Raw genomic sequence first — 12,630 nt, 5'->3', positions numbered from 1 at the left:
GGGTTGGGGGTGGGGCTAGGGGGCGACTAGGGTTGGGGCGCTGTGGGCGACTAGGGAAGGAAGAAGCGGCGCGTAGGGGTCGCCCAAGGTCCCCACCCCGAAAGGGAGGGGCGCCCGAGGTGCGGCAGCGTGGGCTCACGGGGCTCGGGTGGGGTGTCCGTCCCGTCCCGCCGAGGGTTGGGCTCTTGCAGCCTCGTGGGCGGAGCGAAGGGCGAGTCTGCTCCACAGGTCGGATGGGCCGCGCGCGCCCAGATCCTCACCACCCGGTTGGTCCCCGGGTCCGCGCTGCCGGACCAGGAGTCAGCCGGGCCAGGCGTCACAGCGAGGGAGCAGTCAGTGGGACCCCCTCGTCCAGCTTCCTGGGTGGGATCTTGGGGATCACTGCCCTGCGAACCGCGCGTGCCAGACCGGACCTGCAGAGCTCGATTGCCCTGGGCCGGCCCAGGTGCTGGCGTGGGGTAAGAGGAACAGAGATCGGGGCTCCAAAGGATGCTGCGGGAGTGAGGGGCAGAGATTGGGGTCCAGGGGATGCCTCGAGGGTGAGGAGTTGATATTAGGGGTCCAAGGAATGTTGCGGAATAAGGGGCACAGATCGGGGCTCCGAGGCATGCTGCGGGAAGCCACACAGTAGAGGGGTCTATGCGCGCTGAGCCGCCCAGTCGGAGGCTTCATGAGGCGCATAACATTCAGACCCGGTTAGTCCGGCCACAACCTGGTCCTTCATGGAGCTAGGAAAGAAAGCAAGGGTGCACGCGCTTTCGGGGACCGAACATGGGCATGGGATCCCTTTGCCCCCCCCCCTTAGGATCGCGGCGTGGGAGCGAGGTGCACGGGGAGAGGCGAGCGGCTGCCACGGGCGCACCCACCGACTGAGAGAGGGGAGGTAGGGAACCGGGCCGGATCGGGTGCTGGTGAGGCTGCGGGTCCTGGCGATTAGCCAGGGTTAGCGGGCGGCCTCGAAGCGCTGTTCCTGCTCTGACCCCCAGGGGCGCACGGCTTGGGTGCACCCAGCGCTAATTCTGATCAGGGAGCCCTGGTTCAATCTCCTGAGCAAAGGTTGAATCTCCTGAGACCACGGAGGCCACAGGACTTGCAGACCCTGAACCCTCATCCTCTCCTAACTGGAGTCTAGGTGGGTTGGGCTGCAGGACTCGCCACTCCCGAGCTCCCGACCACATCCTGCCGCGACACTTTTCAGTCTTGTTATTTTTCTGCACTAAACTGCTCCTTTAGCGCAGCAGGAACGCAGGGTGCTCTACCGCGGAACTACACCTTCAGCCTTTTTTAGTTACTGAATTTCTAATTTGAGACGTAGTCTCACTAGATTGCCCAGACGAGAGGGTCTCAAATTTTCTGTCCAACTGCCTCAGCCTCCCTCGGTGCTGGGGTTCAGGTGTGCACCACTGTGCCTGGCCAGAGCTGTAAAATTTCATTATTTTTCCTTTTTGAGGCAGTGTCTCCCTACGTAGTCCAGGCTTTCCTTGAACTCCTTATGTAGCCTAGGCTGGCCTGGAACTCACAGAGATCCTCCAGCCCCAGCCTCCCGAGTGCTGGGATTACAGGCATTCCACCACCCTTGGCAAGAACTGTCTCATTCCAGTAACTAGGCACTGCCCGTTAGAGCTCCGGGAGAATGAAGATTTGTCACCCACGCCTTTCCTAGGGACTCTACAGTCTTGCATGGTTCCCGGAAGACGGGGAGCTAGGCAGGAAGTCCTCAGGAAGGCAGTCTCACTGGCTGCAGGAGAGGCCACCAAGTGCAGATAGCTCATGGCTCCAGTGATGAAGACCAGAGCTTGCATTAGGCTGAGTTTTCTTCACTTCATCTTACACCACCCCAGACCAAGTGGGGAAAAAGAATCCCTACTGTGGAAGTTGACCCATCCCAGTGAGACACCACCCCAACTTCATTGCAGGTGCTTCCCAGGTGACTGTTTTGCTGAGCATGACAGTCTGGTCTCTGATGTATACACCTACTGTGTCACCTGGGTCAGTCTGAACTGTGTGTGCACCTGGTGCTGTGCTGGGGCAGAAGTGAGTGGACACCTGACTTTGGTCAGATTAGAACCCATTCCTCTGTCAGCCCTGCTTGATAAGCCAGGGAGGAAACTGGCCCCAGGGAAACACGAGTGGGTGGGAGGATAAGGGCATTTCACCAGGGCCACTATTCAGGAGGGACCCCAAACCTTTTTTTTTTTTTTTTTTGAGACAGGGTCTCACTGTGAAGTTCAGGCTGGCTCTCAGCCCACTTTGTAGCCCAGGCTGGTCTTGAACTTGCAAAAATCCTCCTACCTCAGCCTCGAAAGTACGAGGATTACAGGCATGTACCACCATGCCCAGCCCTGTAGCTTAACGATGAACAAATTAAGATTGAGGTCATGAAAACTTACCTTCAAATTAGATAACACAGGTTAAGGAAATTGTGGTCCATGAAAGTAAAGTGATAAAGCAGACAATTTATTCACCGATTGCCTTTATTTCTCTAGTCATATTTAATAAATATTTGGGAGAAATGGAAATATGTGAACAGTGCCCTTCTGTATTTTGGATATGGAAAATGTTTTATTAGAGTTTCTTTGAAGCATATTAATAGAGAGAAGCCAGTCTTGTAAAAAAAAATTTTATAATCTTTCATTAAGATAAATGCAGGAATAATACTTTATGTGATCCTGACCCAAAATTACATTGTTAATTATCTGCTTACATTGCAAATATCTGCTTTTGAAATTCCAACATATCATAAGGTTGCTATTAACAGCCTGCTTCATCTGCCTGTCTCGTTAACCAGGATATTCTAGATTTTATAGCCCTTCTTCCTATAGCCTTTCATAACAATATAGTGGCTTGGGTGTCATAAATAAAAAATAAAAGAACTCTTAGGCCAGTAAATATCTGCCTTAAGATAAGTGTCACTAGCATGTATTTTACAAAATAACTCAGAAATTCCTAGTTACTTGCCTTCAGCTAGGATTGAGATGTATGTTTCATCTTCTCTTAAATGTGAACATTCTTGCTGGTCTTTGCTAGTTTGGAGACTCCGTTTATTAGAAGTGGCTTCTAATAATTTTTTAAAGATTTTTTTTCTTAAATCACTGAAAATTGAGACGATTAGTAGAAGCCTGAATATTGGAACCCTGCTGGGGATACTCAGTTCAGTTTTATATGAGGCAGAGCTCCCCCTTGTGGGAGAAGTCAGAAGCAGCCACCTGTGAAAGAATTCATTCCTATTCATTTGATCCAGATTTGCCACCAGACAGGGTTGGGGGGGGGGGAAACCGGAAAGATTAAGTATTTGCCCTCAAGGAGATTAGAGTCTAACAAGGATACAATGTCCACCAATTAGAGTACAGTATAATTGCTATGATCATGCAGATACGCTCAAAATCCAATTAGAGCATTAGAGGAGGGAACTTCCGCCTTGGACTCCGGCATCAGAGGAAGAGCTGCAGAAGAGCTAAAACAAGCTGAGGCCTGAAGGAGAAAAGGTGTTTGTCAAGGGACAAGCGCATTCCAGGCAGAGCAGGCAACACACACAAGGGCTTGAAGGAGGCTTGACCACCGAGCGTGTCAGACTCAGCCAGCAGCGAGTGTGGCTCTGGGTTAGGCTGGGCCATGCATGAGCAGAGGTGGGAATGGAGGGATAGGAAAAGGGGGCCAGACCCCTAAGATGTTTAGATCTGACTCCAGGCAGACAAGAGTTAGTTATTAAGAAAACTATTCTGGCACCAAGGGAGACAATGTGAGGCTGAACCAAAGCAGAGGCTTTTGGGAAAAATATGAATCATTTCAAGGCATATTTAGGAGATAACATGGTCCTGCTCTGGCTTAGTTGACTCATAACTAGTGGTGCTGCCAAAGAGATACAGAGACTAAAAACAATGGGCGGACAGTGAATTCAGTTTGGCACCTGTGTTACCTCATTGCATCATTTTGCAGTGCTGGGAGGGGCCTGTCACATTCGAGATATCAAAGAATGTCCAGGGGAGATTGTTGGTCTGCTAGATATTGGAGTCCAGGGGGACTTTTGAGAACCATCAGCTGCTGCAACCACTGGGGTTGCCCAGGGATCCAGAATCCCGGGAGCAGGGAAGAAGAACTGCAGAAGGGCCAGGGAAGCGATGGCACAAGCCAGACTCCCAGGGAAACACGAGGTCCTGGGCATGGGGGAGCTAAAAGAATGAACAAAGAGTGTGTGTTCTGCAGGCCCGCATGCCATGGGAAGTTCAAGAGGGGTGAAAAGTGGGGTGTTCCCTTTGGATTTTTCACTTTGTGACATCATGGGAAAGGCAGGCAGGGGTGAGGACAGTGATCACATTGGATTGGATCGAGGAGACAGCGCAGGAAAGCCCGACAGATCATTCTTTTGAAACAGGGTGGGGTGTAGCAGAGGGGACCTGGGAGACCCAAAGAGGTCTCTTTGTACTAAAATGGGAGACGTTTGAAACTGTGTTCAGGAGAAGGAGCCAGACCCCAAAGAGAAGCTAGAGAGAGTCAGGGGACAGGGGATAACTGAGCAGAGATGGAGAAGGCGGGCAGGGGTGGGGGTGGGGGTGGATCCAGGAGGTTGGATTTGCCCAGCTGGAGAGAGAACAGAGACCTGTTCTCTGAGAGGGGAGCATTGAATCCCCGCATTCAAACTGGAAGGGACCTGGAGATCATTACATCCAGGACAGAGGGGGAAACCACAGAGCAAGCCGACTGTCACCTGCCTGGTGTTATGATGTCAGGCACTGGAGACCTGCGGAGACCCAGACAGAACGGATGCTGCCCCAGGCTCTAACAGTGATGGCAGGCGTGGATGGGAAGGGTGATACAATGCCCCTCCTTCCTGCTCCGTAGCTTTTAGTTCTCAGTACTGCTCTGGGCCCTTTCCATGCGCAGTCTCTCGGCGTCCTCATGATGACCTGTGAACAAGGCATCATCTTTTTCCAGTAAAACCAGGTCTCTGGGGCTGGGGATTTAGCTCAGCAGCATAAATACCTCCCTGGCAAGCATGAGGTCACAAGTTCAATCCCCGGTACCAAAAACAACAACGAAATCCAGGTCTCTGTAGAAGTCAAGGAAGCTGGAAGAAAGTAGAGATAGAATTCAAACCCCCTGGAATTCTTGGCTCCAAAGTTTGTTCTTTTCACTGCAGTGCTTAGCAAGAACAACATCAGATTACATTATGGAGCCTCCTGGGCTCAGACCCCAGTGTTGATCACATTTAGAAACATGCACAGAACTGTGATCCTTGATTCGAAGTGCTTTGTTTTTTAAAAACATTTTGACATCTGGGCACTTGAGGTGTGTCTTGCCAACAATGGCTGTCAAGGTTTAATTGGCAGTGCCTTGTTCCCTCCTTTATTTGTGGCACACACAGTCATAGGCGTGTTTCATGACCCATTCTATCTGAGATCTAACTAAACACAACAAGTTCGGGTACCACTGCCCACTATCTTATCTCCAAAGGGACAGACTCAAGTTGAAACTGAGATTAGAGGACAGGCAGGGAACTCCAAAGCTGGTGTCTGAGCTGAAAGCAGGCCCGGGGATCTGCGCAGAGACCTGTGGATAGAAGAGCAACTGGCCCAGCCCCCTCCCCGCCTGGTGGAGGCCAGGTGCCCACCAGGTGCCCTTGAGTAATTATTCAACCGAACTGAAGTTCAGTCATTCCCAAGTCACCGGAACAGGAGCCAAGGTATCTGAGAAAGCTGGACAGGCCAGTGTGGGCTGCTGCAGGCTGGGGATCTATCCTCTGATGAGTAGCTGGACTCAGTCAGCACCAGAGCTTGTTGGTCTTTGTTCTTTGAGAGGTCTGAGGAAAAAGGCAATCCATTTGTCATCTGTCCCTTCTCCCACCCTCACACCTCCGCTTGGTAGGAAATTTAGCTCTTTTTATGCCCTGCAACCTATCTGTTTGTGCTTAAGGCCTGAGAGAAATAAAAGCAAATTGTATTTCTCAAGAGGGTCCTGGAAAGAACAGGGAGGCCAGGGAGGCCTCCAGGGCATGGACAGCACTGATGTAGAGGAAAGCGGGTTAGGAGGGGCGCTCAGGCTGCAGACAGCGACTGCTGTGACCCTAATTCTGTCGAGCTGGAAGATAGTGAAAGATAGGGCTGAGGGTCATTAGGGAGGTTCTGGCAGGCATTAATGGTAAGCTCCAGAGGCAGGGACTGCATCTCCAGCACCAGCACCGGTGCCTGGCGGATGCAGGACGCTCAATCCATTCAATGTCGTGGTCAGCACTGGCTCCCTGCACACTGCCGCCACGATGGCTGCTTTGGGACACACCTTCCCCTTCTACACCGGCCCCAAGCCAACCTTCCCAATGGACACCACCTTGGCCGTCATCATCACCATCTTTCTGACTGCCTTGGTCACCTTTGTCATCATCCTGCCTGGCATCCGGGGCAAGACGGTAAGAAGCAAACCCAGCCCTGAAGACCCCTCGAGTGAGGGGTCCAGACCCTGTCTGCAAAGGGGCTCAGGGAAGAGGGCTCCCCATCGTGCACTGAGCGGACAGGTGACCGCTGTCAGGCCCCAGACACCACCACCACCCCTCCTCCTTGATCACCATGGGCCGTGTGGCCTTAGCTGTAGAATTCCCACCCCTGCCCCAAAGGAAAAAGCCACGGGGGGGACATGGAAGGAGGGTGCTGCTTTCTAACCACCCTCCCTGTGACTCAGAGGCTCTTCTGGCTGCTGCGGGTGGTGACCAGCCTGCTCATCGGGGCTGTGATCCTGGGTGAGTGTCCACCTCTCCTACTTGGGCAGCGGCCCCTCTTCTCATTTCCCCATGAGTTCCCTGCTTCCTACTGGCTCCCAGATCTTGCCCAGAGAGTGGCTGCCTGGATGCATCTCTACACCTGTCAGGATATTTTTATTTTGGGCATAATGATTGCTGGCGGAAGGTCCCTGGGACAGGAATGGAGGTGACCAGGAGAGCGGCCTTCCTGGCTTTAGCAATCAGGCACCCTGGACAGACAGAAGGTGTCCATGCTGAAGCTGTGTTTGCTTGTGATGGTTTACTGTAATGCTTCCTCCCAGGTGCTAGTGACGGTCCCTAAATGTGTGTATTGGGGGTGCAGAGTGTGAGTGGGAGAGAGCTTGGATGGTGTCCCATCTTTTCCTCCCGCATGGGTGGTTGGCAGGCTTCCTAGGAGCCAGACCCTGGCTGGTTAGTGGGTCACAGGGATGGCCCGTCCAGGCAGGCATGCAGCCCTGTAGCTCTCCCGACAGCCCTCCCTGAGTTCCTGTGTGTTCACCTCCCAACCCCAGCCGTGAATTTCAGCTCTGAGTGGTCAGTGGGTCGGGTCAGCACCAACGTGACCTACAAAGCCTTCAGCCCTGAGCGGATCAGCGCCGACGTGGGCTTGCAGGTTGGGCTGGGAGGAGTCAACATCACGCTCATTGGTGAGCGCCCTCTGGCCTGGGAGGGAGGGGGGACCTGCTCTGTTTGGGAATCAGTTTTAGCATGGTCCAAAAAGCTGCAGTGTCCCTGGCCCTGGGTTTAGGAGGACCTGCGGGTACCAGGAGTCTGCCAGCTGGGATCAGCTCCTGGCCTGTGCCCAGGGTAGGTGGCACCCAGCCCAGGAGAATCCATGCTGCAGCCCATGGGTCCCCATGGAACACAGCCACCCTGCTCCCCCAGGAACCCCAGTACAGCAGCTGAATGAGACCATTGATTACAATGAGGAGTTCCCATGGCACCTGGACTGGGACTATGCTGAGGAGTACGCAAGAGCCCTGCGGAAGGGGCTGCCAGACCCCGTCCTCTACCTGGCCGAGAAGTTTGGTCCCCACAGCCCCTGTGGCCTGTACAACCAGTACCGCCTGGCAGGACACTACGCCTCCGCCATGCTGTGGTGAGTGGGGAGGGGAAGGAACCTGGAGGCCCTGGCTGTCCCAGATGGGACAGAATGGCATCTGTCACCATGGTGCCTGGTTGGCAATCCCCACTTCATGTCACTGGGGCATCCTCCGCCCCTCCAGCCTCCACTGCAGGTAGAGGTCCCAGCTGGTCCTCATGACTCCACTTTGCAGGGTCGCGTTCCTCTGCTGGCTGCTGACCAACGTGATGCTGTCCATGCCTGTGCTGCTCTATGGTGGCCACATGCTGCTGGCCACGGGCATTTTCCAGCTGCTGGCGCTGCTCTTCTTCTCCACGGCCACATCCCTCTCGCCACCCTGTCGCCTGCACCTGGGCACAGTGGAGCTGCATACCCAGTATGGGCCTGCCTTCTGGATCACGCTGGCCACAGGTGAGGCTCAGTTGACCACTTATCCCCCTCCCTGGGGCTGTGGCCAGAGAGGGAGGAGCAGGGCTCGGAGGGCTGGTGAGGCTGAGACTCTGCTTCCAGGGGCCACGTGGGCACTAAGACAGCCACCTGCCGCCTGTGTCCCCAGGACTGCTCTGCCTGCTGCTGGGCCTGCTCATGGCAGTGGCCCACAGGGTGCAGCCCCACAGGCTGAAGGCCCTCTTCAACCAGAGCTCTGAGGACCCCACCCTCAAGTGGATCGCAGAGGAAGGGGAGCTCCTGACCCCCTGATACCGGCCCATGACCCAGAGCCCCGAGCCGCAGGACATCCCTCTGTCACAGGCTTCTTCAGAGACCTGCTGCCAGGAGCAGCAGCCTGGGGAGCCCAGCTGTGCTCAGTGATGCCCATGTCACTGTGGGCGGCCCCCTGGGTGGCTCTTCATTGAGCTGTGTGGTGGCACCAGAGCCTCACCTCCCAGGAGCCCACCTACTGATGCCAAAGAGAACAAACCCCAAAGCCTCTATGCTCTGCAACCCTGTTGCTATGGTGACAGCAAGCCCAGCCTCTATTTCTGCCCAGTAGCTGCCTTTCCAGGGTGCTGGGCCTCCTCCGGGTGCTATTTGCTGAGACTCTGCCTGCCTCACATAAGTGTCTGGGTGTTCGTGTGTGTGTGTGTGTGTGTGTGTGTGTGTGTGTGTGTGTGTCCTCTCTGTCTACACCGGAAGGAGATCACCAGACATCTCATCCTAGCTCCAGCGTTAACCACATCCTCTTTGATCTTCAGGTCCCAAATAGACTCATTAAGACTATAGGATTTACCAACGACATTTCAGAAAATAAAAGTCCCCGGATTTACATTTTTATGCCTTGCTGACATCTCCCTCGGTCCACAGACACCACTGCAAAAGAAGGCAACTGGGAAGAGTTATTGAATCCACTCCAGGACCTCCTTCAGCAGGGTGGAGAAGGGGACCCAGACAGGAGGGAGGGTGACCTGCTTGGTCACCCAACTGCCACTCACCCATCGCAGGGCGGCTCAAGGTTGTTTCCGCCACGGCGTCACTAGAGGGCGCCTTTCCAGGGCCTTTCTGGGTTTCCGGTTTCGCCCGGGCAGAGAATGATTAGGACGCAGAAGTGGCTGCCCCAGCCCAGTGAAGCCTCCCGAGGGCATGTGTTGCAAAGAACCCGGGAAACTATGACAATTAGTGGTCGAAGGGAGTTTTTAAAAATAAAAGAAGAAAGTTTATTTACAGCTCCCTCATGTGTGCACAGCGCAGCGTCCCCGCTGCGCGTCCCTCAGTTCCACCTGCGCGAGTCCCTCGGGGTCCCCCGCCCACTGCCCGCCGGCTCGCGAGGTTCCAAAGGGGTAAAGTCCGGAGCGGGGGGGGGGGGGGGTGGCGCCCGTCACAATTTAGTGGTGATCTTGAAGTCAGGGGGCGTGAACTGCTGGTGCAGCGGGTTGTTGAGGACGAGAGCCGAGCCTGACCTCGCCTGGCTGCGGTAGTCCGGCGGGGCGCTCTGATCCAGCGCGGCGCGCAGGGCGCTGGGCCAGGCGTAGTGGAGAAACACCACGGCCCCTCCGAGCAGCAGGCACAGGATGCCTGCAGGGGGAGACAGTGGGGTGATCGGGGGTCCAGACCAGAACCCGGGTCTGTTCCTTAGTCTCGGAGAGCTTTCCTCTCGAGTTTCCGCGCCATCACTCCTCCCACGCACGCGCCCACTGTAGACAGACCTCTAAGGCTGCGGGGTGCGCGCCTACTCGGCCAGCGGGGCAAGACGCTGACCCCTTCCGGCGTCCCCTCTGTATGTGACATGGGCATAGTGGCGCACACCTGTAATCCCTGCGCTCCATAGGCTGAGGCTTCTGATCACCGCGAGTTCGAGACCAACCCGCACTAGCTAGAGAGACCCTGCCTCAAAAACCAAACTAAACAACCTACAACCAGCGCCCCTCTGCCCTCTGAGCTCCCAAAGGGTCTGTGATCACTTTGTGGACTGGCAAGCGCGCGCTCAGCCCGGTTCTCACCCGTGGCCAGCGTGAGCCAGAAGGCGGTTCCATAGCCAGGCGTGAGCGCGGCTGAGCCGAGGCGGAACCGGCACAGGGGCACGCTGGAAATGGAGGCGAAGGAGAAGACGGCGAGGAGCGCGAAGCCGCCGGTTACCAGGAGCACCAGGCCCCCGTAGAGAGGGACGGGCATGAAGAGCAGCACGTTGGAGATGATCCAGAAGCAGAACGCCACCCTGCGGGGACGCGCGGCGGGCGTGAGCCGGGCGCTCCGGGCCGGACGGAGCTCCCGCAGCCTCGCTCCGCACCGGGTCTGGGACGGCAGGGGGCGCCGCAGGGTCTCCAAGCGCCCACCATCCAGGCGGACCCCAAGACGCTGCAAGCCCGCTCGTGCCTAGGGTGGGCGCGGCGAGCCCCGGACCCCCGTGCCCCGCTCGGCGCGCCCCATCCCGCTCACCGCGCTCACCACAGCAGGGCCGCGGCGTAGTGTCCCGCCAGCTGGTACTTGCGGTACAGACCGCACGGGCTGCTGGGCGTGAACTTCTCGGCCAGGTACAGCACCGGGTCCGGCAGCCCCTTCTCCAGCGCGCGCACGTACTCGCGGTGGTAGTCTTCGTCCAGACGCCAGGTGAACTGCTCGTTGTAGTCAATGGTTTCGTTCAGCTGCTGCACCGGGGTCCCTGCGGAGCAAGACGGAGAGTCTTCAGGACGTGCTCCAGGCCAGCAACCGGAGAGACGAGTCGGTTCGGTTCGAATAGGGGAAGTACAGTGGGGATGGGTTTGGTGGTGGTGCTTTTGGAGCCCGTGAATGAGCAGGTCCCCCATTTCCCTCTGCCCCGGAATTCATTTGCCCCTTCTCACCTTTTAATGTGATATTGATGCCCACGAGGCCCACGCTCATGCCCACACGAGCTTGAACACGCTCGGCACTGAAGGCTTTGTAGGATGTGTTGGTCCACACGCTGCCTACGAACCACTCCCCACTGAAATGCACGGCTGTGGGAGAGGCACGCGGTGGAGACAGGCTTTAGCGAAGTGGATTGGAGGGGGCAGAGAAGGCGGTCTGGAGACCCGCGGTGCTTGCAGGGCAAGGGCAGCAGAAGGGCCACTCGGAAGAGCAGCAAGCAAAGTGGGAAGAGGTAGTAGTAAAGAACCCCACTTTCCCATTTTCCCTGTGCCCGACCCCACTTCCTTCCGGGGTGCACCACACACTCACCCACAATTTCTCCCCCTATGAACAGACTGAGCAGCACTCTCACCAGCCAGAACCAGCGCTGCAGGTAGAGCCACTCGGGTCAGGATGGGCACTGCCCGAGGAGCCGCAGACCTCTCCTGACCCCACTCCACCTCGGTGTGGTTGCATTCCTGACCTCTGGACGCTGAGGTCGGTGTGTGTGCCCTGCAAGTCCCCTGAGCCGCTCACATTTCTGGTCCTGTGCTTCCACCTCTCCAGCCTCATTTGCACATCCGCCCAGCCTGTCCAATCCCGCTGCTTTCTTGCCCCCAGCTGCCTGGTGCCTACCCCTGCCCCCTCCGGGACCAGGCACTGCCCCGATGAGTCCAGAAGTGCTAGGCAGGCAGAGGTCACCTCCCTCAGAAGAGGGAGGTCAAATGGAGGGGGTGGAAATGCTGTCAGGCTTAGCTGCACCCGTTCCCTGGGAAACCAACAAAGATCAAGACTGGGGGCTGGGAGGGGGCTGCACACACATCAAGCCAACACCAAGGGGAACAACAGTCTGTGCTGCTGGCATCTGTCCCCTTGTCCCAACGGTCAGCATGCAGCCCTAAGGGAGACATAAGGCTCCTGCAGCACAATTTTACCCGACCAACCTGGCGCCTTTCCCGCAGCAGCTCTCTCATTGTTTACTTGGGGTCCCTCTCCAGGAGATCTTGGATGAGGGGTTCTCTCCTCGTCCTTGGGGAGTGGTGCTTGCTGCACCGAGACCATCAAATTTGCTCCTCCTGACCTTTACGGAGAGCCCCTTCCTCGTTTGTCGGCCACCCAGGACGCCCACACCGTGAGCAGCGCTCTGGCTTCCCCTTACCGAGTGGCCTCGGATCCCAGGCAGGATGAGCAGGAAGCTGGCGGCCAGGAAGCAGAACACCAGGATGACGATGAGCAGCGGGACGCTGAAGCCCGCGGCGTGTCGCGGCTGCGGGTAGAAGGGCAGCACGTTCCATGCGGTCATCCTGCCGCGGGTCCAGCGCTGCTGTGCGGGAGGAAGCAGGGGGTCCCAGCCAGGGAGGGCGATCGAGTGTGCACCGCTAAAGAAGCGTGGAGGCAGAGCCTGGCTGTCCTGATGCGCTCCGGGCTGAGCCACCCAGCAGAGTTATTGCTCAGTGGCCGTGGCCCAGCTGCCTGCCTGGCTGCGCTGGCTCAGGAG

General features: G+C 56.6%; 2 protein-coding genes across 3 annotated transcripts; one reads left to right on the top strand and one right to left on the bottom strand.

Moving 5' to 3' along the window:
• The first annotated feature begins 89 nt into the window (after nt 1-89).
• On the top strand, nt 90-9,104 carry Duoxa1 (dual oxidase maturation factor 1). The gene is made up of 8 exons (XM_063248042.1): nt 90-458; nt 806-883; nt 6,226-6,400; nt 6,670-6,727; nt 7,261-7,395; nt 7,634-7,847; nt 8,026-8,243; nt 8,389-9,104. Exons 3-8 carry the CDS (start codon nt 6,254-6,256, stop codon nt 8,529-8,531), a joined length of 915 nt encoding a protein of 304 aa, XP_063104112.1. The 5' UTR covers nt 90-458; nt 806-883; nt 6,226-6,253; the 3' UTR covers nt 8,532-9,104.
• A 352-nt stretch (nt 9,105-9,456) lies between these two features.
• Duoxa2 (dual oxidase maturation factor 2) lies at nt 9,457-12,471 on the bottom strand. Of its 2 annotated transcripts, XM_003471757.5 has the most exons (6): nt 12,292-12,458; nt 11,463-11,520; nt 11,108-11,242; nt 10,713-10,926; nt 10,268-10,482; nt 9,457-9,842 (listed from the first exon to the last, which is right to left on the bottom strand). In XM_003471757.5, exons 1-6 carry the CDS (start codon nt 12,433-12,435, stop codon nt 9,646-9,648), a joined length of 963 nt encoding a protein of 320 aa, XP_003471805.1. In that variant the 5' UTR covers nt 12,436-12,458; the 3' UTR covers nt 9,457-9,645. The 2 variants fall into 2 exon arrangements, with proteins under 2 accessions (XP_003471805.1, XP_063104107.1); XM_063248037.1 differs by lacking the exon at nt 11,463-11,520 and having other exon boundaries at nt 12,292-12,471.
• Nucleotides 12,472-12,630: the final 159 nt, after the last annotated feature.

Source organism: Cavia porcellus, unplaced genomic scaffold (genome assembly GCF_034190915.1).
Source record: "Cavia porcellus strain 051 isolate PalLab524CR breed Dunkin Hartley unplaced genomic scaffold, mCavPor4.1 scaffold_1, whole genome shotgun sequence".
In the NCBI taxonomy this organism is placed as follows: Eukaryota; Metazoa; Chordata; class Mammalia; order Rodentia; family Caviidae; genus Cavia; species Cavia porcellus.
The sequence above is the reverse complement of the archived record's forward strand: the minus strand, read 5'-3'. Positions and strand labels throughout refer to the sequence as shown.